Consider the following 25850-nt stretch of genomic DNA (forward strand, 5'->3'; position numbering starts at 1 on the left):
CCAGGATTCCAGGATCATGCCCTGGGCCAAAGGCAGGCTCTAAACCGTTGAGCCACCCAAGGATTCTCCACTGACGGTTTTCATAAAGTATTGGTAACTAAAATCATCTTTGAATTCTATACACGTTATAAGAATAAAGGATAAAAATACCTCATAAAAATTATTTAATTAGATTACGGGGGTGCCCAGAGGGAGAGGGATAGAGAGAACCTCAGACTCCACGCCCAGCACAGAGCCCAATATGGGGCTCTATCTCACAACCCTGAGATGACCTGAGCTGAAATCAAGAGTCGGATGCTTAACAAACTGAGCCACCCAGATGCCCCTTTAAGTAGCTTTAATAGGGACGCCTGGGTGGTTCAGTGGTTGAGCGTCTGCCTTTGGCTCAGGGTGTTATCCTAGAGTCCCAGGATCGAGTCCTGAATCAGGCTCCCTGCATGGAGTCTGCTTCTCCTCCCTCTGCCTGTGTCTCTGCCTCTCTATCTTGTGAATAAAATCTTTAAAAAAAAAGTAGTTTTAATAAATACTTTTAAGACTTATAACTATGTCATATTAGGTTTTTTTTTTTTTTTTTTTTTTTTAATTTTTATTTATTTATGATAGTCACACACACAGAGAGAGAGAGAGAGGCAGAGACACAGGCAGAGGGAGAAGCAGGCTCCATGCAGGGAGCCCGACGTGGGATTCGATCCCGGGTCTCCAGGATCGCGCCCTGGGCCAAAGGCAGGCGCTAAACCGCTGCGCCACCCAGGGATCCCCATATTAGGTTTTTAAGCATACATACAGGTATAGTCCCTGCTTGGTGTACAGAGTAACAAAGTATAACTTTTCTTATTTGTTTCCTATATACAGAAGGTAAGAGGGAACACATATACTAGTTAATAAATTTTCAGAAAATTGGACCATTTAAAAGTATCTGAGATTTGGGTTTTTAAAAACAACCTCCAACAAAACTTGCAACTGTCTTCCTGTGGAAGTCTTGAAAGTTTACTGGTGTTATGCCAGTTAGAGCTGTCACATACAGACTTATGCAAGCCATCCAAGCATAACATAATGTCCTTTTTCTTTCTGCCTACACAACATTACATTTGACACTGTCTACTCCACTTCAAAAGTTTTTTTTTTTTTTTTTTTTTTTATGATAGTCACAGAGAGAGAGAGAGAGAGAGAGAAAGAGAGAGGCAGAGACACAGGCAGAGGGAGAAGCAGGCTCCATGCACCGGGAGCCCGACGTGGAATTCGATCCCGGGTCTCCAGGACCTCGCCCTGGGCCAAAGGCAGGCGCTAAACCGCTGCGCCACCCAGGGATCCCCTGTCTACTCCACTTCAAATGGTCATAACTGCATTATCAGGTTCTTCCTCTATTTGCTAACTTTTATTCTTTGAGATTTCTTAATTATAGACAATTACCATTCTTAAAACTACTATATAATTATGAGATTAACAATGTACATACATGCAAATGTACACACATTAGAAGCAATAGCTGAAAATATTTTTAAGATTTGAGCAAAGAGCCCTCTAAAAGGAAACTTAACAAGCTGCTAATACCACAGAGCCAAACCCAGTGTGAAAATCTAAACACTTAGAACACAAAGCTGTATCTTCAAACCTGTCATTTATGTATACATGTATATTTATATCTATGGAAACTAGAAGACTGAGGATACCCAAGCCTATCTAGCATTTTTTATGAGGTACTTTTTCTAAACTCACAACTCCAGTATTTGAAATATATGTCCAAAATGCAATTACCAAGAAAAACAAAAACAAAATCCAACCAACCAAAAAAACCCAAACCTTTCTTTTTCCCATATGGGGCTTCATAGTTATTTGAAATATTTTATTTCCTCTGATGATAAGCTATATGTTGCTACTGTGCATCCAGACATGATCTTACCCTTTGTGCTGGCCCACTCTGTTTGCTTGGTTCCCCTGGCTTTCCAAACACATGGCCTCTGCCTGCAGGTCCTGCCCTGCCCAGAGCTGAGTCCAAAGGTTTAGGAGCTTGTGGCCAAGGGCCTGGCATCCGTACACACTGAGATGGGTGCACAGAAGAGCCCCTGAAGGGTGGTCGGACAGGATCCATTGAAAGGCCGCAGAGGATACGGGTGTCGATCCTGTTCTGATGAATTACCTGCCAGTATTTCATAAAGATTAAAAAGATCCCCAATTGTTTTCCTTTTCCTTCAAGACAGACCCACAAAGCATTAAAAATATAGTTCCCTTATGTCAGACCAGTAATACAACCAGCTTCCTACATCGTATTCACTTCAAAAGCTCTATTTAGCCTAGAACATCCTAAACACTTTCCAACAGCAAGCAATATTTACTTAATGATTTAAATAAATATATATAAATATATATTATAATGTGTACTATTACAAATATTATAAATATGAATATTTATTAAATGAATGTTATTTAATTATTTTAAATCTTAAATAAGTGATTAACTATTAAATATTATTTAATTAAAATTTAAATAATTATTAGATATTATTACTTATATTTGATATAAATAAAATTTATTTGTTCTTTTTTTTAATAAATAAAATTTAAATGTTGAACTAGACTATCCTCTTTCACACAAAAATGGTAGGCTATGCCTCCCTACCCTAAAGGCTACAAGAGTTCTCTCCTTGAGTTTGTTTCAACTCCTTTTGGGTTAGCCTGACCTTTCTGCTCTCACTTCTTCGCAGCACCACCCAAGGAATCCGAGGTCGCCCTGGGGCATGCTGAGAGGCGCCGTAACCCCCTGCCAGTTAGAGGAGCTCCGCCATGGGGCCCCTTTCTCCACTCCTCCCTCATCACTTCTGTGGATTCAGGCCCCTCCTCCAGAAGGCCCTCCCTTAACGTGCACCTCCTCCTCTGGATTAGTTAGCCTAAAGCTGGCTGCCTGGAAGGTGCCACGGAAGAGGGCGTGGGCCCCGCGGGCCTGACCACAAGGGAGGCCCCTCAAGGCACATCCGACCCCCGCCCCACCCCCACCCCCGCCACCCCGAAGGCGAGCCCCCAAACCAACAGCCCTGCAGCGGCTCCCACCCACCCACCGTGCCCGTCCAAACCACTCTCCCGTTCACTCAGACCCAGCAGGCGGGGCCTCTCTCCCTGGGCCGCCACCTTCCCACCTTCTCTCCAGGTCCTGCGCTGCTCCTCCACACACCAGGCCTCAAATAACGACTTCCCGCCCCCGCCCCGGCCCCACCCCGGGTCCACAGACCCTCACGCCTGAGGTGAGGGGTGAGGGGTGAGGAGGAGGGGGGTGGGGAAGGACGGTCCGCACCGGGCCGTAAGGTGACCCGCTCGCCACTCGGCCTGCAACTGGGCTACCTGGGCCTCCCTGGCCTTTCAAACCTCCGCCCGGTCCACACGGCGGGCTCCAGTCGTCGCCCGGCTCCGCGGCGCCCCGGGAGAACACGGCGCTCAACAGCATCCGGCACGCCAAGTGGCCCACATGCTTCAGACCAATTTCCGGTCCTCTCGCGAGGCCTTGAGGGCTGACCCCATTGGCCAAACAAAATGCCACTCACGGGTTGCAGCCACCTCATTGGCTCGTCTGTGAAAAGGCCCGCTCCCTTTCTAGCAGCTTCGTTCTATAGAGGGTTCATCCTCAAAGAGTGCTTGAAATGGGGGCCCGGAAGTTAGGAGTAAGCCTAAGCGTTAAATGCTGTTTCTAGGGTCTCGACTCTGTTCTGCGGGTAACTCCAGTAGGAAAAGTTGGCTCATAATGAAAAAAAAAAGTTTTTTTTAAAGATTTATTTATTTATTTATTTATTTATTCATGATAGAGAGAGAGAGGCAGAGACACAGGCAGAGGGAGAAGCAGGCTCCATGCAGGGAGCCGGATCACAACCTGAGCCAATGGCAGACGCTCAACCACTGCTGAGCCACCCAGGTGTCCCGCTCATCATGAAATGGACTTGCCCCATCCATCCCAGCTAGAGGATATAGGAATATAGGTAGAGACTCGGCAAGGGTAAGCTTGAGTTTACATTCAGATACCTATGTGATCTCTGCACCTCACTTTCTTTTTTTTTTTTTTTTTTTTTTTATTTATGATAGTCACAGAGAGAGAGAGGCAGAGACACAGGCAGAGGGAGAAGCAGGCTCCATGCACCGGGAGCCCGACGTGGGATTCGATCCCGGGTCTCCAGGATCGTGCCCTGGGCCAAAGGCAGGCGCCAAACCGCTGCGCCACCCAGGGATCCCTGCACCTCACTTTCTTTATATATAAAATAGGAATGAAAGCATCCATTCCTAGGGTTGTATGGAAATGTACTTATATTAATGAGATGATGTATATGAATTATGTACCTCAAGGAAAGGATTGCCTGCAATAGATGTTGCATACTGTTATTATTTATTTATTTTTAATTTTTAAAATTTTATTTATTTATTCATGAGACACACACACACACACACACAGAGGCAGAGATACAGGCAGAGGGAGAAGCAGGCCCCATGGCAGAGTGCCTGATGTGGGACTCGATCCCCGGACTCTAGCATCATGCCCTGAGCTGAAGGCAGACACTCAACCACTCAGCCACGCAGGTGTCCCCACTGTTATTATTTATTGATATCTGAATCTGTAAACCAAGAAAAGCTTTCTCCCAACTATATAAAAGTGTTGGTGGTTAATTTTCAATTATAGAATATTTTCACCCAAAGAAATAGAACTCTCCCTCTTTCCAAATATTTTGGCAAATAACTACATCCCTTGTCAACTCCAGGATTTAGGAGGTGGTTGGGGTCAAGCTTCAAGAAACCACGGCAGATGCTATAGAGACATGTAAATGCTCTGCATGGAATTGCACTACAGAAGGCTTTTCCAAACCTTAGATATCTCATACCTTGTTTTAATCCATACATCCAAGGACTCTCCTCAAATCAGAATAGTATTTGAAAAAAAAAAAAAAAGAATAGTATTTGAAAAGTATTGGAGCAGGACGATTTACAAAGCAGGGATCTAATTGACAAAATATACCTTTACTCTTTGTGGATGTATTTGTTTTACATTTTAAGTTCTTCTACTCTACAACCTTCCTACCTTTCAATGTTACAATGTTATGTTCTTTTAAGGTATATAGTAGGCAGAATTTTGTGGCCCATGCAAACATCAGTAGCAAGTGCACTCCAAAAAAGTAATGCAAATTGTTTTGTAACCTTGGTAAATTCCCAGTTCCCTGTTCTTTTAGGTATTTTGACCAAACTTTGCATGAAAGATTCATTCCATGCTCAGGAAACCGTATCTTCGGGGCAGGATTCAGAAGATCTTCACAACAGTAATTCTCAGGTAATGTTCTGAGGCCGTCAGTTTTGGAATATAAACCAAGAGCACCATTACAAAGAGTAATGGTAATATGCATTACAAAGGGTGGATCTAGGTTTCCCTAGTTTTCTATATCTTGTCATGCAAGAGTAGGTGGTCTCGGAACAGTGTTTCTAGCTAATCCATACGTTATAAATACTACTTATTCACCAAAGAAAAATCCATATGATCTCAGTGCTGAGTGGCGATAAAGATGGTTGAAGCTCTCTAAAGTATGGGCATCTGCTTAGAATCTTTCAAAAAGCTAATCAACCTCTCCAGGAGTTTCTATTCCCAATCAGGGTACTTCAGTTGTTAATTAACCATCTTTAGGATACTGATTAAAAACAGCACGCATACATCTACTGTTTTAAGTATTTAAAATTAAATTATGAATGATATTTTCATACTGCCAAATTCTGTCCACTTGGCCCTACCAGGCTTTAAAGCTCAGGGTAAGGATGACCCTGTAACTATAAGCAATCTGGATTTTCCCAGGCAGTCATGACTTCAAATAGTCTGGCCCTTTGTCCCCATAACTACTTCCATTCTGACCACATTTCCATATTATTTTTGTTCAGAAAATAAAATCACCACAGCCACATCAAGATCAAGGGCAGAAAATTACATTGCCTATTTGGCCTAGAAACTACAGGGAGGATTTAATTGGAAGCAGACCTATGTCAGTAGTGCCTCTGGGGTCCAGATAGAGGTAAATACAGATCCTCCAAGGAGAAATATGGCCTCAACCTGGCCCCAAACCTCCCATAAACAATGTCATAAATATGAGCTCACAAGAAAAATGAATAAATCACAAAACACATTAGGATCAATAAAATGGGTGAACTGTTCTTTTGTTATTTGTAATTTAAATGTAAAATACACGTGAGTGCACATAAAAAATTACAGATGAGGCTCAATTCGGAGATAAAACACCTCAATAAAAAAGTGGAGGGTGAGGTGCCTGGGTGGCTCAGTCAGTTGTCTGCCTTGGGCTCAGGTCACAATCCTATCTATCCCAGGCTCAGCGAGGATAGGCTCTGCTTTTCCCTCTGCCCCTCTCCCTCCCCCTGCCCCTGCTCTCTCAAATAAATAAATAAAAACTTAAAAAAAAAGTGGAGGGTAAATAATTGAACTGATCTTTTACCTAAGAAGATATACAATGGAAAAAAAAAAAGATATACAAATGGCTAACAAGCACGTGAAAATATGCTCAATATCATTAGTCATTAGGGATGTGTAATAATACCACAATGAGATATCATTTCATATTCTCTAGAATGCCTATAATAAATAAGACAGCAGGACGCCTGGGTGGCTCAGTGGTTGAGTATCTGCCTTTGGCTCAGGGCGTGATCCCCATCCCAGGATCGAGTCCCACATTGGGCTCCCTCAGGAAGCCTGCTTCTCCTTCTGTCTATGTCTCTGTGTCTCTCATGAATAAATAAATAAAATCTTTAAAAAAAAATAAAAGTGCTTCTGGTGAGTTCTCAGATGAAATGAGGACCATGTTAATGGAAACTGAAGGAAAGATGATCTTTGTTATAAAGTGGCAAAGAACCTGGCTGAATTGTGGTCTAGTATTTTATAGAAGGTTGAACTCATAAGCAATAAACTTGTTTATTTAGTTGAGATTTCTAAGCAAAATGTTGAAAGTGAGACCTGGCTTCTCCTTCCTGCTTCTAGTAAGTTGTGAGAGGAAAGAGATTTAAAAAAGATAAAATTAAGCAAAAAGGAACCAAAACTTGAAGACTTGGAAAGTTCTCAACCTATCCATATTGCAAAAATGAGAAAGCTTGTTCTAGAGAGAACATCAAGGGTGTAGCTAGATGATCCACCCCATTAGGAGATTATCTATGATTAACCATGGGGATAATCAGCTATCTCAGCAGAAGCTAGGAGTAAAGATAGGATTATACCAGCAGAGACACTGCCAGTTTGGACCAAAAGGAAGAGACTGGATGAAAGGAAGGCTTTTGGATTTCTGGGACTCTAGAAGACAGGACAATAGAGCTATTCAGCATGCTTTATCCTTTAAGAAGAGGGAAGAATAACCCCAAAGGTGGCTCAGAGATCATCAGGACTGGCACTCCCACCACAGCCTGGGAGGCAAAGCTGTTTCTTCTTCAAGGTTCACAGCTGGAGAGGAATATGAATCAAACATCAGTTGTCACCTATATCTGATTAGATAATATCCTGATGAGACTTTGGACTGGGGTTAATGCTAGAATGGGTTAAAACCTTGGGGGAGGGATACTGAGATGAAGTGAATGTATTTTGCCTGCGAGAAGGACATAAATGTTGGGAATCCACAGGGCAGAAATTATGGACTGAATTTTGCTCTCCCTAGATTCATATGTTGAAGCCTGACTCCGAATGTCACTGCATTTGGAGACAGGACAGAGGTAATTAAGGTTAAATGAAGTCATAAGGATAGGGGCCCTATTCTGATAAGATTAAGAAGAGGAAGAGACACCAGAGATCTTTTTTCTCTCCATGTGAGCAAAGAGGAAAGGCCCTGTGAGGACACAGCAAGAAGGTGGCTGTCTATAAGTCAAGGAAGGCTCCCACCAGAAACTGAGTTTGCCAGCACCTTGATCATGGACTTCTTTCTTTCCTTCTTTTTTTTTTTTTTTTAAGGATTTATTTATTTGAGGAGCACCTGAGTGGCCCAGTTGGTTAAGCATCTGCCTTCGGCTCAGATCGTGATCTCAGAGTCCTGGGTTGGAGCCCCGTGTCCAGGTCTCTGCTCAGCGGGGAGTCTGCTTCTCCCTTTCCCTCTGTGTGCACTCTCTCTCTTTCTCTCATTCATAAATAAATAAATAAATAAATAAAAAATAAAATTCTTCTAAAAAATAAAAATAAATTTTAAAAAGAGTTATTTGAGAAAGAGAGAGCACATGAGGGGGCAGGGGCAGAGGGAGAGAAAGAATCACCAGCAGACACTGAGCACAAAGTTGGCATGGGGCTCAATCCCAGGACCCTGAGATCATGACCTGGGCCAAAGTCAAGAGCAGGCTGCTTAACCTACTCAGCCACTCAGGTGCCCCTTGATTGCAAACTTCTACACCTCCAAATCTGTGAGAAATAAATAGACTGGATGAAAGAAGCACCACCCTCACCACCCCTCCTATTTGTATTTTGCCAGGGCAGCCCTAGCTGACTAATACAATAATAAATGTCAACAAGGATGTTGAAGTGTAAGTGCAGTGCCTGACATTAAGCTTTTGATTGTTGAGGTGCCCATTTCAAAGACATGCTTCTCAAACAAACATATTACCACCTAAACAACTAGGTAAGGAGCCAGCCAACTCCATCCATGAAGTTCCCCTTTAGAAAGCCTTATGGAGGGACAACTGGGTAGCTCAGCGGTTAAGCGCATCTGCTTTCAGCTCAGGGTGTAGTCCTGGAGTACTGGGATCTAGTTCCACGTTAGGTTCCCTGTATGGAGCCTGCTTCTCCCTCTGCCTATGTCTCTGCCTCTCTCTTTCTGTGTCTCATGAATAAATAAGTAAAATCTTTAAAAAGAAAACATTGTAGAACTATGATTTCTTAAATGCCTCCACTTTTCCCTTCCCACACCTTATTTTCTGCTCTTCTGTTTTGTTGTTTTTTAATTTTTTGAAAAAGATTTTATTTTTTTAATTCATGATAGAGAGAGAGGCAGAGACACAGGAGGAGGGAGAAGCAGGCTCCATGCCAGGAGCCCGATGCAGGACTCGATCCCGGGACCCCAGGACTGCGCCCTGGGCCAAAGGCAAGTGCCAAACTGCTGAGCCACCCAGGGATCCCCATGAAAAAGATTTTATTTATTTATTTTAGAGTGTGAATGAGAGAGAGCACAAGCCAGAGGGAGGGGCAGAGGGAGAGGGAGAGGGAGAGGGAGAAGCAGAATTCCCACTGACCAGGGAGCCTGAAGTGGAGCTTGATCCCAGGAGCCTGGGATCATAACCTGAGCTGAAGGCAGACACTTAACTGATTGAGCCACTCAGGCACCCCTAAGATTTTAAGTAATCTCTATACCCAGTGTGGGGCTCAAACTCACAACCCTGAGATCAAGAGTCTCACACTCCACTGAGCTAGCCAGACACCCCATACTCCTATGTTTTAAATTCATCAAATAAAGAGCAAACCCACAAAACCCCAGCACCCCACCCTAGATCCTAATAAAGGCAGAATGCCAGGTTCCCACGCCTACCCCATCTCTCTCCTTCCTTTCTCTTCTCTTGACCTTGCTGTGTGGCCCTCAGGCATGCTGTGTACCCTCCAGGATTTGTGAGTAATAAGCTTTGTTTTTTTTCAAAGTCCCCCAGTGGTTGTTGCTGAGATGGGTCTTACAATCCTAAGAACCATAAAGGTTGGTCCAGTCAAAACATTGGCTCTGGTCAGGGAAATGTCTGTGGGGGCTTGCCACAAGTAGTACAATAAATGCCAGGTGAGTGCCCCCAGGCATTCCTAGCTGATAGCACCACTATCAATAGGCTAAGACTGACACAAAACAGATGTGGCAAAACCAGAACTGTAATACATTGCTCCTGGGAATGTAAAGTGGTGTGGTCACTTAGGAAAACATTTGGCAGTTTCTCAAAAATTTTAACAAAAATTACTGTAAGAATCAAAAATTCTACTTCTTGGTAACTACCTAAGAGAAATGAAAACATATGTCCACACAAAGCATGCATGCAAATGTTCCTAGCAGCATTACTGATGAGAAACAGACCTTAAAAACAACCTAAATATCCATCAGCTGGTGAATGAATGGATAAACAAAATGTGGAATATCTAAACAATGGATAAATTCAGCAGTAAAAAGGAACAAACTATGCTATATGCCATGGATGAACCTCAAAAACATTAAGTGAATCACACCACATATTGTATGATTCCATTTATATGAGAAGTCTAGAAAAGACGAATGGGTAGAGGTAGAGCGTAGAATAGCAGTTGCCTACGGCTGGGAGTAAGTATTAATGGACCTAAGGGATCTCATTAAGGTGATGAAAATGTTCTAAAATTGATTCATAGTGATGTCTGTACTACTCGATAAATTTACCAAAAATTATTGAATTGTAAACTTGAATAGGATCAATTTGATGATATGTAACATACACCTTAAAAAGCTGTTTTAAAATATACACATTAGGAAACAAGCAGAGGGATGCCTGGGTGGTTCAGTGGTTGAGCATCCGCCTTCAGCTCAGGGCATGATCCCGGAGTCCCAGGATCGAGTCCCACATTGGTCTCCCTACATGGAGCCTGCTTCTCCCTCTGCCTGTGTCTCTGCCTCTCTCTCTGTCTCTCATGAATAAATAAAATCTTAAAAAAAAATAAAGAGGAAAGAGAATATTTAAAGAGTTAAATGGCTGAGAATTCTTCAGAATTGATGGATACAAATCTTTAGAATCAGAAAGCCCAAGGAATCTCAAACAGAAAAGTAAAAATCTACACATAACATCATAGTTGTACTGCACAATATCAAAGCCAAAGAAAAGATCTAAGAAGAAACACATACCCCCAACCCCCGGCAAAGAAATAAAAATAAAAAAGACAAAACACATTCCCTACAAATGAAAGAAAATTGGCTCAATAGAAAAAGCCTGGAAGACAGTGGTATAATATAACCACAAGCCCAAAAAGTTAAAGGAAAACAACAAGAACAAATCGTTGTCAACCTAGAAATTGCATACCTAGTGAAATTTTCTTTCCAGAACAAGAGAAAGTTAAACATGAGACAAATATAAAAGAGAGATTTACCTCCAACAAAACACTAAAATGAAGAAAAATGACCCCAGAGGAAAAATTTGAGATGAAAAAAGAATCATAAGTAAAGTACTTGGCTAAATAAAATAGTAATAACAATGTGGGTAGCTCAACATCGATTCCTCAGAAGGCAGAGTCTAAGATAAGTTTAAGTGCAAGGATTTTACTGGTGTGTGTGTGATCCCAGGGAACAAGAGTGAGGGATGTAGGAATGATGTAGGGTAGGAGAATTCATTCAAGGATATATGATTAATTTGGCCACAGCTACAAAGGTCTGGTTGCTCCATCACTCAGGACCATTTGAGAAACCATATGAAGTACATATCGCGACTACTTATCCTGGAGAATGTTCCCGGGGAAAGCAAGTGGGATGCACGTATCCATTGATTCTCTCCTTTCCCTTGGTTGAAGGCTCACCTCAAAGAGCCTTATATATTCTAGGTGCACCATGGTTTCCGTGCTCTTCTATTTCTTGGCATCAACACAGATGCCTCAGGATAGGCAGGAGATGCAGAGGACAAGCCTGAAGCTAGACATTATCAGATTCAATCTGTGTAGACCTGGTGAGTGCCCACAGAGATGATCACCACAAAGCTGGCTATATAAGGAGAGAGAAAGCTGAGAGGATCTGTAATGAGGCATAGAGGGGTCCAATACAGTGAAGTTTAAAAAAAAAAGTAGAGCCAGAAGGTTAAGAAAAATAACATATAAATCAAGAGAGAGGTAATTAGAATGAAAGCATTATAAAATTCTGGAGGAGGGTAATAATAATTCTGCACTCTGTAAGTATGCATATTAAATTTTTAAAAAATATTTTTTATTGGGGGTGCCTGGGTGGCTCAGTTAAGTGTCTGACTCTTGATTTTGGCTCACGTCATGATCCCAGGGTCATAAGATCCTGCATGGAGCCTGCTTAAGATTCTCTCTCTCTCCCTCTGTACTTCTCCCCTACCCTGCATACTCTCTCTCTCTCTAAAAAAAAATAACGGGACACCAGGGTAGCTCAGCAGTTGAGCATCCATCCCCTTCAGCTCAGGGCATGATCCTGGGGTACCGGGATCAAGTACCACATCAGGCTCCCTGCAGAGAGCCTGCTTCTCCCTCTGCCTGTGTCTCTCTCATGAATAAATAAATTAAATATTTAAATAATAATAATAATATTTTTATTGAAGTATAATTAACATACAATTTAAATTTTAATTAAAAATTGGGGTATAATTGACATAAAACATTATATTAATTTCAGGTGTACAACATAATGATTTGATATTTGTAGACACTGAAATGATTACACAATGTCTAACATTTGTCACCTTACATAATCACAAAAAATAATTTCTCTTTCTTGTGATGAGAACTTAAGATTTACTTTCTTAGCAACTTTCAAATATGCAATACAGTATTATTAACTATAATCAGAATATTGTACATCCCATGACTTATTTATTTGATAATTTGAAGTTTGTACATTTTGACACTCTTCATCCATTTCTCCTAACCACCAACCCCTCTGCCTCTGGCAATCACATCTGTTCTCTGTATCTATGAGCCTATTTTGTTTGTTTTTAAAGATTTTACTTATTTATTTGAGAGAGAGCACAGCAGGGGAAGTGGCAGAGGGAGAGGGAGAAGCAGACTTTCCAATGAGCAGGGAGCCTGATGTGGGGCTCAATCCCAGGATCCTGGGATCATGACCTGAGCTGAAGGTAGACAGTTAACCAAATGAGCCACCCAGGCCCTTTGCTTATTTTTTAGATTGCACATGTGAGATCGTATGGTATTTGTCTTTCTCTGTCTGACTTATTTCATTTAGCATAATACCCTCCAATTCCATCCATGTCATCACAAATGGCAGGACTTCTTTTTTTATATTTGAATAATATATATGTATGTATATGGAATTGCTGGATCTTATGGATCATGTGCTAGTCCTATTTTAAGAAAGAAATAAAATGCATAAATTCCCAATAAGTATGAGGAAAAAGGAGAAAAAAAATCAATCCAAACAAAAAGTCAAGAAAGAAAAAAAATAAATCACAGAAAAATCTGGACAAAGAGAAGGCACAAAATACGTGGTAGAAATAAATCGAACAGTATTAGTAATGATGACAAATATAAATGAACTTAACTTTCCAAATGCAAAGATTATTAGGCTAGATTTAAAATACAAAATCCAGTGATACAGCATTTGATTAATATTAGAGATTGACATAAAACATAATAATAGAGAAAGACTGAAAGTCAAATGCTAAAAAAAAAAGAAAAAAGTTGGTGCTGCTGTATCAACTTCACACAAAATAACTTTAAAGCAAAAGTATTATTAAAGCAAAAGTATTATTAGAGAAAAAGTGGGTCAATTAATGATGAAGGATTCTGGAGTTTTAACAATTCTCAATTTATATACACTTAATAACAGCATCAAAATATGTAAAACAAGAACTGATGAACACAAAGAGAAATAGAAAAATCCACCAACAAACTGGAAGTTGACAATATACATCTCTCAGTAATTGAACAAGCAAACCAAAAAAATTCAGGAAGGTTAGAGAAAACTGGAATAACACAGATCACAGGCTTTATTGGTTTTATGTACTTGTTGTTTAACAAATATTCATATAGAGTTTATTATGTAGCAGGTGCTATTCTAACAGAACTTTTGTCAAGAACTGGAAAGACAGGGTTCTGATCTGAATACCTTCCAGGGTCAAGGTGGTATCATTGATCACTTCAGCTAAATTCAGAGACAAATTTCATAGCACTTCCTCTCACAGGACAACTCCTATTGTGAGGATAACTCCCCACAGAATCCATACAAATAACAAGCTAGTTATCTCCAAGTAATAAAGAATAGCCTCATTCTGAAGGAATCTGCAGAGATCTAAGAGCCACATGATCTACTGGTGTTCTTATGGTGTCTTATCACTCACCATAAAGTGCAAGTCACCATGATTTGGAGAAGCAGGCAAGTTAATGCCTGGCTTCCATGTACCAAAGGTGTTCATGGTGCTCCTGGAAAAAAAAAACAAACAAAAAACAAAAAACAAAAAAAAAAAAACAGCATGATTTACAATTGCTGGGCCCCCAAGTAGGACCCTATATCAGTCAGGGGTATGGGTTGACACTATCTCCACTGTGTCCTCCCCGCAGGATTGTGATCCTTCTGTGTGATCCTTCTGGGTCTTAGTGTTCTTCCAAGAATTGAGTCTAGCCCTTGTTTTTGGAAGGACTGCTAGGGGTCAGTCAGTCTTTACCTGTCTACACCACCAACCAAGTGGCATTTGTCCATCCATTCAATGAAATGACTGATCAATGACTAGGGGAATGATGGTGATATCCAGAGGTGCTGATGGGTGTTTTGTGTGGAAGGGGCAGAAACTAGGACCTGCTTCTGCTTTTTCTGATAGACCCTAGCTAAGATGGAAGAGAATGGTGATGGAACAGAAGGCCACCTCAGCAGTCAGTTCAGTGTCAAGGGCTTGCAACAGGTGGCGCGAAGCAGGGTGCTTTCCTTTATGGGGAAGGTCGAGAGGCAGTTCTGGAAGACAAAGATGATTAACATCCTACCCTCTCCTACACCTTCCAGGGGACTGAAGTGCTCCCTCCCTGGTGCCTAATTCATTATTCTCCCTCCACTCTGTTCCATTCCAGTAACTATAAACTTACTATTTGTCACATCCAGACCATTTGTCCAGAAGGATCAAGTACAAGAGGGACAAAGGTGTTTTTAAAAAATTTAAGCAGTTCTGTTCCTAGTGCCTGAATAATTTCTTTCACATCAACTCGGGACAAAGGAAACACCTAACGATCCCATTATTAATTTATCAGGTCCAGATATCTTAATACATATTTATGTTGTCACCGCTGTATAGCCATTTGAAAAAATAATACACATAAATTGAAAGAAAAATAATACTGTTATTCTATTTTTAAGTAACTATCATTACTTGCTAATGGGATGTGCTAGGTGCTGTATGAGTTCTCAAACCTTGGCATCAGACTGGGTACTGCCATGCTCGTTGATTCCACATTGATGTTCACCCAGTAAGTGCTTTTTATCACAGCAACTGCAGAAAATCCAACTTTGCAATGCTATGACATTATTTTTTTTATTTTTATTTATTTATGACAGTCACAGAGAGAGAAAGAGAGAGAGGCAGAGACATAGGCAGAGGGAGAAGCAGGCTCCATGCACCGGGAGCCCAATGTGGGATTCGATCCCGGGTCTCCAGGATCGCGCCCTGGTTCAAAGGCAGGCGCCAAACCGCTGCACCACCCAGGGATCCCACTATGACATTATTAATAGGATAATATCCCATGTTGGAAGCACAATCCACCTTGTACTAGTAGTTCACACAGTTTCCCTCAGATGTCGAATATCACTGTGCTTCCCTTTAATATTTAAAATATTATCTGGTGGTCCATAGGCTTGCTACTACAGCATGCTGGTGTGTGGTGGTCTGGGTCTCACACAGAATTGTTTAGTTTGGGGCACAAAATTCTTGGAGGGAAAAATCAAAATCAGATTGTCATACTTGATATTCCTTAATAGTGTAAATGTTAATAAACTGTATAACAAGTTAATATTTTTATTTTATTTTTAAGATTTTATTTATTCATGAGAGACACAGAAAGAGAGGCAGAGACACAGGCAGAGGGAGGAGAAGCAGGCTCCATGCAGGGAGCCCAATGTGGGACTCGATCCCAGGAACCTGGGATCAACGCGAGCCAAAGGCAGGCACTCAAACCACTGATCCACCCAAGTGTCCCACAAGTTAATATTTTAAAAAACTTGATAATCAGCATTAAATGTGAATCTCATAGGCTCCCTTGTGTCTGGGCAGCCAGCAGAGGATGAAGCTACCAGGTCTGCTGGGGTTGCCTTTGGGAGAAAGAAAGAAACGTTGCATGTACCAGGGAATCTTAAATTCTCAAAACAGGTCTGTATAACATGCCACCTTTTCATCCTGATTAGTATCAGGGAGTGGCCAAGAAGAAATTATTGCTTTCTAAAACAGTCAAATTTAGTGACCACACTGCCTTACTAACACACCTGAACCAGGAGGAGCTGATGGAGGAAGGGTCAGAAATCATTTTGAGTTGATTTTTGAAGAATGCATTCCAAGGCTCCACAATCCCAGACGCCTGTGGATGGTGGATAGTAGGAAGGTCCATCGAATACCTTGAGCAGCTTGACAGCCCACTGCAGTCAAAGATGCATCGTGGTCAGACTGCAAATATCCGGAAAGCCAGAAATACAACAAAAACAGTTTCAAGTGCTACAAGGAGCTAGACTCAACATGGAGGCAATATTACAGCCTGAAAAATGATCAACAGTGGTGAGCCACTACCAGTAGCCCCAGGAGGGGATCAAATGTCCCATGGACTCAACTGCCTCACCCTGTGCAAGGGGGCCTCCCTTTCCAAGAGACAAACAGTTCAACTTTTATCATGAGTGGCGGGCCTGGCATGCAGTAATGGCCAGTGCATCTGAAATAGTCTTTACCCAATGCCCAGTCTAAGTCTGTGGGTGTGCTGCATGTCTGGTTTAATGATGGGTCCAGGCAGCAAAGTGGCTATCTGAGCCATGCAGGCTGGATCTGCAGCTTGACTTGGGTTGGTCTCAGATGATGGGCCCTCATCATGAGCACGTACACGAGTGACCCAAACAGTTCCATCAGTAGCCATGATTTGTTTCCATGGTTCATGCTCCCAAAGAGGGAAGAATCTGCCAGTCTGTAGTTTTCCAAGTGGCAGACCAAACAGCTAGGACATTGTCAACGGCCCAAGAGGCAGTAAAAAAATGTAACAAGGTTCATCAGGGAGCACTGGCTGGAGCTGTGAGGATGGCTTTGAGTTCTGACCACGGAGAGGAGTGAGCACATCTGTTTTCCATTCCACGTATCTGGCACCGACGCTGACCAGCCACAGCAGCCCAGTGGACACGACGGGTTTCAGCTGAGCCAGACCATCAGCGCACTGGACCCAGGCATTTAGGGGAAGCTCTGTGGATTGAGAGCCCTGCTGAGCAAATGGCTTTGCTTCAGCTATGGAGTGGAGGATAACCTTTCCTCCAAAGGGAGAGCTGCCTCTTCTTCATGTAAAGCTGAAAATGCCACCAAGGCCAGGCAGCTGCAGACTTGAATATACCATTTCCATCAGACAAGTGAGGCTCGTCAGGTCCCTTCCCACATTATTAGTTGTTGAGTCTAATAAGTTAACCTACCCTCTCAGGATAACAGTCACAAGGCCTCGATGGGAGTGTGTTTTAGCACTATCAGGTGTTCAGATCTGACAAGAACCCAAGAGATACTAAGAGCTGCTTTTCAAAAGAGGTGTACCTCTTAGCCACAGGAGGGAGGCAACTCCTGGTGGAGGCAGCCTCCCTGGAAAGTGATCAATCAGGAAATTGATCAATCAGAGAGACTTTTAGCTTAAAGGGGTCATAAGGTTGTGGAGTCCCCAAAATGCTAGCACTTCTCTGATGCAGAATTCCCAATTGATCTAATCCCTTTGGACATTTATGAGCATTCACAGTGCGTTCATGGAAAACACAAATGCCAATTACACACGCAGTAGTGAAAGCCACTGGAACAGTACATTGACTTGGCCCAAAGCTCTGCCCACAAGGTCAATGAGATCCTTTCTTCTCTCCAGAAAAGTGAGGGACATTCTTCCCTTGGGAGGAAGTGAGACTTGCAAAGTACTTTCTTGCAATTGCTCAGAAATGTGGAATAATTCTTTAGCACATACAACCTACATTAGTAATAGCCATTTTTTCCTTCTTTCAACAAACATTCATTTGGTGCCTGTTATGCGCAAGGAACTATTTCAAGTTCTGGGGATACAGTAATGAACAAAACAGTTTCTACTGTCACATAGCTTACGTTCTAGGGGGGAGTATCAGGCCAAAAAAAAAAAAAAAAAAAAAAAGGAAATAAAAACATGTCCGAGGGTGGTAGATGCTATGGAAAAAAGGAATCAGGAAAAGGGGCACTGGGAGTGTCAGGGGTGGGGCCTTGCTAATTTCTGTAGTGAGGTAAGGTTACTTAGTCTCAGCAACCTGAAGGATTGAGGATATGGGAGGTGAAGAGATCCAGGGAGGTGGGTTCTAGGCAGGGGCGAAATAACACCAAGACCCTAAAGCTGGAGTCTGCCAGCTTTGTTTCAAAAGTAGCAAGGCCTGTGCAGCTGGAGTTGATTGAGATCACAGAGGAAACGCGAGGATCCATGAGGTCTTGGCAGGTTGAACAGACTTGGCTTTAACTCAGAATGAGGTAGAAATAAATGTAGCATGATATGGCACATTTTACCAGGATCTCTCTGGCTGTGTGTTGAGAACAGACTGGTGGTGGGGTGGGGTAGGGTGGGGGTGCAGTGCAGAGGCAAGCAGATTGTTCAAGAGGCAGTCATAAAAATCCCACAAAAGAGGATGCTAGTTTGGTCAAGAGTGATAATGCTCCAAGTGTGGTGAGAAGTGATAACATTCCAGATAAATTCTTTTTAAGTAAGATTTTGAAAAACAGAAGCATAACACCATTATCATAGCTTAAAAAAACTAACAATATTTAATATTATCACATATCTAGTCAATATATAGGTATACAAGATTACCTCATGAGTTTTTTTTTTTTTTTTTTTTAACACATTTGTTAGAAATGTCAAAGATAGGGGCATCTGGGTGGCTCAGTTAAGTGTCTGCCTTCAGCTCAGGTCATGATCCCAGGGTCCTGGGATCCTGCCTTTAGCTCAGGTCCTCCCTGCTCAGCGGGAGCCTGCTTTTCTTCCTCCCTCTGCCCTTTCCCCTCTGCTTCTGCTCTTCCTCTTGTGCTCTCTCAAAAATACATAAATAAAATCTTAAAAAAAAATCAAATATAAAGCTGGGTATTAAAGCAGTGAAAACAGATTTTATTCGGTAACTACTGACAGTAGGAAAGAGCTGAGCTCCATTCTGATTTGTGAAGAGACCACAGGGCATTTTAAAGGGAGAATGGAGGCAGGGGGGTAGAGCAGGGCCTCATGCTGAAAATTACAAAGAGTTGGTCACTGTAAATGTGATTAGGGCAGCAGTGTCAGCTAGCTGGCAGTTAGGGAAGTTAGGATTCTATCCTCCCAGAGACAGGGAGACCAAAGACTTCTCCTTTCTGATTAGACTTCAAAGAAATGGCTTTCTTGAGACAGATATTTGGGAGTTATAGAGGATATACATAACTCTCAAAGGGACCAGGAAGGATTTACAATTGCAAGCCCTTTTTAGTGAGTACTCGAAGAAAATGAGGTGGAGTCGATGTCAGGTGTTTGCTACGACAAATAGCATTTTTTTTTTTTTTTTTTTTTTTTGACAGCTCTGAGTTTTTCCGAACAGGAACTTAGGAAGGACTGGGTTGTCCTGGGGGTGAGGCCTTAAGCTGCTAGAAGCCATGCTGAAGTTTGGTCAAGATTTTTACTTAGGGCAGGAAGTCTTCGTTTTGAGAAGTTATTGCAGTTCTCATAATCTCTATTAGATCAGATCCATACATCACATAACTGATTGACATTCCATTTAAAATTTTTTAACCTCTAGGGTCCTCCTTCATTCTTCCCTTTTACCCCTTACAACTTGTTTGTTGAAGAAACAGAGTAATTTGTCCTGTAGACACAATCAAGTCTTTGCTGGCTGGACTCTCATGGCTTTTTTTTTTTTTTTTTTTTAATTTATGATAGTCACACAGAGAGAGAGAGAGAGAGAGAGGCAGAGACATAGGCAGAGGGAGAAGCAGGCTCCATGCACCGGGAGCCTGACGTGGGATTCGATCCCGGGGCTCCAGGATTGCGCCCTGGGCCAAAGGCAGGCGCCAAACCGCTGCGCCACCCAGGGATCCCTCTCATGGCTTATTTTAACAAGTTTCTTGCTCCTTATATTTCCCCAAAATTGGTGCTTAGGGTTGAGCGGCCTAGTTGACATACAAAAAGAGATGGGAGGGTAGGCAGTTGGATGTAAGACTGGGAGACAGGAGAGATCCAACTGTCGACAATAAATTGAAAGTCATAAACAGAGAGAGTTTAAAGCCAATTCCAGATGTGATTGCTGAGGGAATGAGAGGACAGGAGAAACCCTCTAAAGGTTTGGAGGTATGGAGATGGGGCAGTACTGGGAAGGATGAGGAGCACGTCCAATGTGAGGGTAGTGACCCCGAACCAAGAAAAGAAGGTACTTAAGGAAGGAAGGAGTGCTCAACTGTGTCACATGTGGTAATGAATTCCGGATTCCATCAAGTAAGGATTGCAAATTTACTATTGTTCAGTAAAGACGTCACTGGTGACCTTGAGCTGTTTGGAATGAGTTCAAGAGGGAATGAATGAGAGCAACTGGAGACAAGTAAAGACAACTCTCAAGAAATTTTACTGCAAAGGGAAGCAGAGAAAAAGATTAAGTAGAGGCCAACTCGACCTTGAAGGAAAATTTGTTGTTTTCAAGATGGATCATAAGAGCCTATATATATCCTGTGAAACTGATCTAATAGAGCAGAAAATTGGAGTGCTGTGTTAGGGGCGTTGCTGGAGCAACATCCTTGGAATAGGGAAGAGGGGATGGAATCTAGTGCCCCAGGGAAGGGTCTGGTCTCAGGGAGAGGCAAGACAGTCCATCCGTAGTAACAGGAGGCAAGGCTGTACCCCTGGACACAGATGCAAATAGACCTGTGGATGCTGTAGAGAGAACATGTGTTCTAAGTGCTTCTACTTTCTTAGTGCAGTAAGAAGCAGGGTCGTCAGCTAAGAGTGAGAAGGGGAGAGGTGTTGCATGTTTGAGGACGCAGGAATAGGGGTTAGCTGTACACTCTCAGGAGTGAGGAAAAGTAAATAGACAAGGAAAATGTAGACTATTGGTCTTAAAATGAGACCATCAGCTTTGGCTGGGTGTTTCTCCAGCCAAGTTTAAGCTCTCAGCGGAAATGCAGTATAGGCAGAGATTTAGATTTACCTAAAAGTGGGATTTTGTCCAATTAATAAGACAGGAGAGAAAGGGCAAGGGCACAAAGACTGTATGCAAGGAAGTAGTTATAATGACTACATGTGATATCCACACACGCAATTGAGGGTTTGCTTACGTAAGTGACGTGCCTTGGAAGCTCTTCCCTGGCACAACTAGGACTAGCAGCCATTCAGTTATAATTTTTTTTTTTTAAGTGCACTCCACATCCAGCATGGAGCCCAGCATGGAGCTTGAATTTATGACCATGAGATCAAGACCTGAGCTGAGACTAAGAATTGGATGCTTAACCAACTGAGTCACCCAAGGTTTCCCTGTTCAGTTATTATTACAGTAAGTTAAATAGATGTGACCGAGGTTGCTCATCATTCCACAATATCTTGTTTCCTTCTTCCGTGATCATGAACCTTGAATCTTAGAAAGGCATATGTTTATTCAAGATGAAGACCACATTACTTGGTCTCCTTTAAGCCCAGAGGTGACTATGTCTTTACTTTTTGGACAAAGATATATAATCATCAATATTATGAGACTGCTCCCAGGAACCTCCCTAAAAGGAGATATGATACATATACATACCTGTCATTTTGCAAGGGGGGGGGGGCATGAACTTTTCTTTTATCTGGTTGCCTGGGGTGGGGATGCAATGACTAGAGCTCTGCTCTTCTGCTTAGAACATGAGGATGAGATCCACACCCAGGCACCATAGGGAGATAGGCTGAAGGAACCATAGGCCCTTAGGGCTTTGTGGCAGTGAGCTACCATACCAGCTCAGACGGTGCATCTTTAAAGTTTTACAAGAGAGAAATAAAATTCTATCTGTTTAAACAATTGCTTTTTTGGGGGGGAGGGGGAGAGCCATTTCTCATACCTGAATCTAATTTTAACTGATACTTTGAGGGAACATTTTTAATGAAAGAAACATGGCTATTTCAAATATTTTAACTTGACACTTAGAAATGGGATATTTACCCACTGGTCTTTTGGTGTAGGGACAAGTCCTTTTCTTTGAGTAGGGTTCCACTAATTAGCATTCCATGGAAACTACACATGCCCATAATACACGGCTAAGATCACATTTCGATTTCTTCAAAAGCAGAATGCAATGGCAAAGCCTTAGGGAATTTGTGAAGCCATGTGAATGCAGAAGTACCCTGGATGTTTACAATTACCCTCATTTTTGGTCTTCCTTGCCAACACTTTAATTCAAAAGTATTTTTTTTTATTGACTCACCTTTCCTCTTTCGTGTTTACTTTGGTTTAGGAGAACTTTGTTTTAGCACTTACATTTCATCAGTTTATATAAGATTAAATTACATATTTATCTTATTTTCATGAAAAATATTTTCTCTTAGCCCTCATATTTTATTAGTTTATGGAATGTTTGAGTTATGTAATTACAGCAGTGAACATAACTGGCAGAAATGAGCTGGGGAAAACACAACTGACTTTTGGGAAGCACATAATCAACTGTGGGAACAGCACGTTCTTCGTGGGAAGAACCCTTTCTGGGAACATCAGTTTTCTATCCTGTTGAGTAGGGGTCAGATCTGCTACTCACCATCTTTTTTTATATAATGTAAAACAGAATTTTGATTATACATTTAACTTTATAAATGCATGAACAACTCTTACACATGGTTGATGGGCGTGTGAACAGGTATGAGCATTCTGGAAGGCAGTATCTATCAAAGCCCTTAAAAACATCATAGAACTAGTGTACCTAGGTGGCTCAGTTGGTTAAGCATCTGCCTTTGGCTCAGGTCATGATCTCAGGGTCCTGGTATCGAGCCCAGCATCTGGCCCCCTGCTTAGCTGGGAGCCTGCCTCTCCTTCTGGCTCTGCCCCTGCTTGTGTTCTTTCTCTGTCTCAAATAAGTAAACAAATAAAACCTAAAAAAAAAAAAAAATTTAAAGTCATAAAACTGACTCAGCAAAGCCATTTTTAATAAAGAATTCTAAGAAAATAATTGAGACATTTCCAAAAGATTTTCTATGATTATCTTGCCCTGGGGAGAAGTTTAAGAGCCACACGGAGTATGGCTAGTGTTACATACTGTGTTTTCATTTGGAATAAACTGTTTTTTTGTTTTGTTTTTGGAATAAACTGTTTTGAAGGAATGAATCAGAACTTTAGCTTTGGATTGACAGTATAACATGATCACTGAAAGCTTTTTTTTTTTAATTTTTTATTTTTTTTAAAGACTTCATTTATTCATTCACAGAGACACACACACAGAGAGAGGCAGAGACATAGGCAGAGGGAGAAGCAGGCTCCATGCAGAGCCCTGACATGGGACTCGATCCTGGGTGTCAGGATCACACCCCAGGCTGCAGGCGGCGCCAAACCGCTGCACCACTGAGGCTGCCCACTGAAAGCTTTTATTAAAGCTTTTGGAACCTTAAACTGTGGTGAGTAGTGCCACCTGTTAACTAGGATTAGGAAGGGAATACAGGGATCCCTGGGTGGCGCAGCGGTTTGGCGCCTGCCTTTGGCCCAGGGCGCGATCCTGGAGACCCAGGATCGAATCCCACATCAGGCTCCCGGTGCATGGAGCCTGCTTCTCCCTCTGCCTGTGTCTCTGCCTCTCTCTCTCTCTGTGACTATCATAAATAAATAAAAAAATAAAAAAAAATAAAAAAAAAAAAAAAAGGAAGGGAATACATTTCCCCAAATCTCTAGTGCCAGAGTTCTGGATGGGAGTTCGGTTCCATGAACTGAGATGTGAAAAGTGGAAGTGCAGCCACCTTCCTCCCACTTCAGCAGTTTCCTACTGCTGAAGCTGTGAGGTTGGACTCTTCTCTTTCCCTCACACCTCACCTCTAGTCTATCAGCAGACCAAGCTGGCTCTACCTTTGAAATTTAGAATCCAAGCACTTTCTGGCACCTCTGCTGTTCCCACTCTGGTCCACACCACATCTGTTGCTGGATGACTGTAGCAGCCTTCAAGTTAGTGTCTCTGCTTCTACCTTTGCCTTGACACGGCAGCTAAAGCAAGCCTTTAAAACCCAGGTAACACTTGTGACAGCCAACCATTTTACTTAGAATCCAGCCCAACTCCTCTTAGTGTCCTAAGCCCTGGCTGACCTGGACCACCCACTGCATACCTCCTCTGCTACCCTTCTCTCTCCTGTTTATGGCTCCAACCTCCAACCTGTTTCCTTTGCCTCTGCCCTTCCTGATTCTAGCTGTCCTCACCTTCTATGGATCCTGCCAGTTCACTTCCTTATCTTACTGTGACATGATGACCTAACTAGACTCCCCCTATCTTCAAAACAAATTCATAAGCACCTGTTACCTTCTAAATACCATGCAACTTACTTAGGCTTATTGTCTGTCCCCCTCACTAAGATGAAAGTTCCCGTCATGACAGAGATCTTCCTCTTTGGTCACTGATGTATCCTAAGTTAAAATATGCCTCGCACCAAGGAGGCACTGTGTGTGGGGTTTTTTCCTCAGGTGTCCTAGGGTCCAGTCTTTAGCTCTGGGGTTCCCCAGAGGCAGTTGAAACTGGGGATTTCATTATCACTGGGCTGCAGCTATGCAGTGTTCTGTAACTCAACAGCTCCATAGCCGGATCCTCTACCCACCCAACTATGGGAGAGCTTGTAGCTCCTCTGTTGGGAGTTCTCTAGTGTCCCAATTCCTGGAGGCTCCACCTATTACTTAGTCCTCCAGCTTTCCCAAGAGTCTACAAACACTTATTTTCCTGTATTAAACTTTTCTGCTTAGAATTGGAATGGTTTTAATTTTTCCACAGAACACTGAAAAATACACAAGATACAGTTGTCAGACCAATGATGATCGAGACTGCATTTTTTTTCTGACTGGGTCTTAGATGTAAATGAGCCAAACAGAAGAAAGCCTAGCCCCTGCCTCAGTTCTTGGGGAGTTGGACCAGTGACTGCTCCAATACAAGGGAACAAAAGAAATGCTTCAGAGAAGCTAAGTCAGAAGTTGGCCACACAAGGAGTTACTAGAGTTGGCATTCTCGCTCCATTTTTTTCGAGGATGCCCCTGAGACCCAACCACTCTCCCGTCTCTACCCTCTACTGGTGGAACTTTGACAGCTGAATCATATCTGAGGAGCTCTTTTTTTTTTTTTTCTTTTTTTTTTTCTGAGGAGCTCTTAATACCACGTCTGTCACTAGCTACAGCGATCTGAAGAGGGGGAAATGCCCCTACTGTGAATGTCCTGCACTAGGATGGGGGTGGGAGCAAAGGAGGAACAGGCAGTGGATGTCATTTTTTTATATCATGCATAAGACCTAAGAAATAAGCATCTTTTCCTTTAAAGAGCCAAGTGGTAAGTGATCAATTCAACTGGACCATGGGGTTAGGTCTAGGATAAAAGACCTTGTCTTTAATTCATTCAACTAGCTCAGACAGATCTTAAGTACAAGATGCTTATTAACAAAGAACAGTATATATTTTTAAGATAAAGCACATAAGACAATATTATATCTAGCTCTGTCAAAGAGACACAGAGGCAAGTCTCTTTGGGCTTCTGAAGGGTATTCCTCCCTGAGAGCACAATGAGGAGAAAGTTCCTTGACTGCTATCTACTTTGCTTCCTGCTATGGCTCTGGACACTCATTTGAAAAAATGAAGCTGAGCTGTAGCAGCCACTCTGCAACACTGAGGCTAGCAGAACAAACAGATCTAAGAAAATCTTGATGATGTTTTGGCCGCCACCCAACTCTGGAGCCATTTATCTCTAGACTCCTCATTACAAGCGATAACTGAGCATCCTTATTGCTTATGCCACTGTCAGCCCAGCTTCCCGTTACACTTATGCTGATCATACTCTGC

The 25850-nt window shown here is 42.2% G+C and overlaps 1 protein-coding gene and 1 long non-coding RNA gene across 7 annotated transcripts in view; one reads left to right on the plus strand and one right to left on the minus strand.

The window, feature by feature from the left end:
• PIWIL2 (piwi like RNA-mediated gene silencing 2) overlaps positions 1–3473 on the minus strand; it is a 76559-nt gene extending 73086 nt beyond the window's left edge. For 2 of the 5 annotated variants that reach the window (XM_049100944.1, XM_025463144.3), the window contains exons 1-2: positions 3287–3310; positions 1901–2137 (exon numbers count right to left, since the gene is read on the minus strand). In XM_049100944.1, the coding sequence (XP_048956901.1) occupies positions 1901–2089 (189 nt within the window). In that variant the 5' untranslated portion in view covers positions 2090–2137; positions 3287–3310. Of the gene's footprint in view, positions 1–1900; positions 2138–3286 lie in introns of all 5 variants that reach the window. The other 3 variants (XM_025463146.3, XM_049100945.1, XM_035717212.2) reach the window with 3 other exon arrangements.
• A 139-nt stretch (positions 3474–3612) lies between these two features.
• On the plus strand, positions 3613–25630 carry LOC112669768 (uncharacterized). Of its 2 annotated transcripts, XR_003142492.3 has the most exons (5): positions 3613–3701; positions 3792–3979; positions 5199–5296; positions 21236–21371; positions 24799–25630. It is a non-coding gene; the product is annotated as an uncharacterized LOC112669768 (long non-coding RNA). The 2 variants fall into 2 exon arrangements; XR_003142491.3 differs by lacking the exon at positions 21236–21371.
• The last annotated feature ends 220 nt before the right edge of the window (positions 25631–25850 follow it).

This window comes from Canis lupus, chromosome 25 (assembly GCF_003254725.2).
Source record: "Canis lupus dingo isolate Sandy chromosome 25, ASM325472v2, whole genome shotgun sequence".
Taxonomy (NCBI): domain Eukaryota; kingdom Metazoa; phylum Chordata; class Mammalia; order Carnivora; family Canidae; genus Canis; species Canis lupus.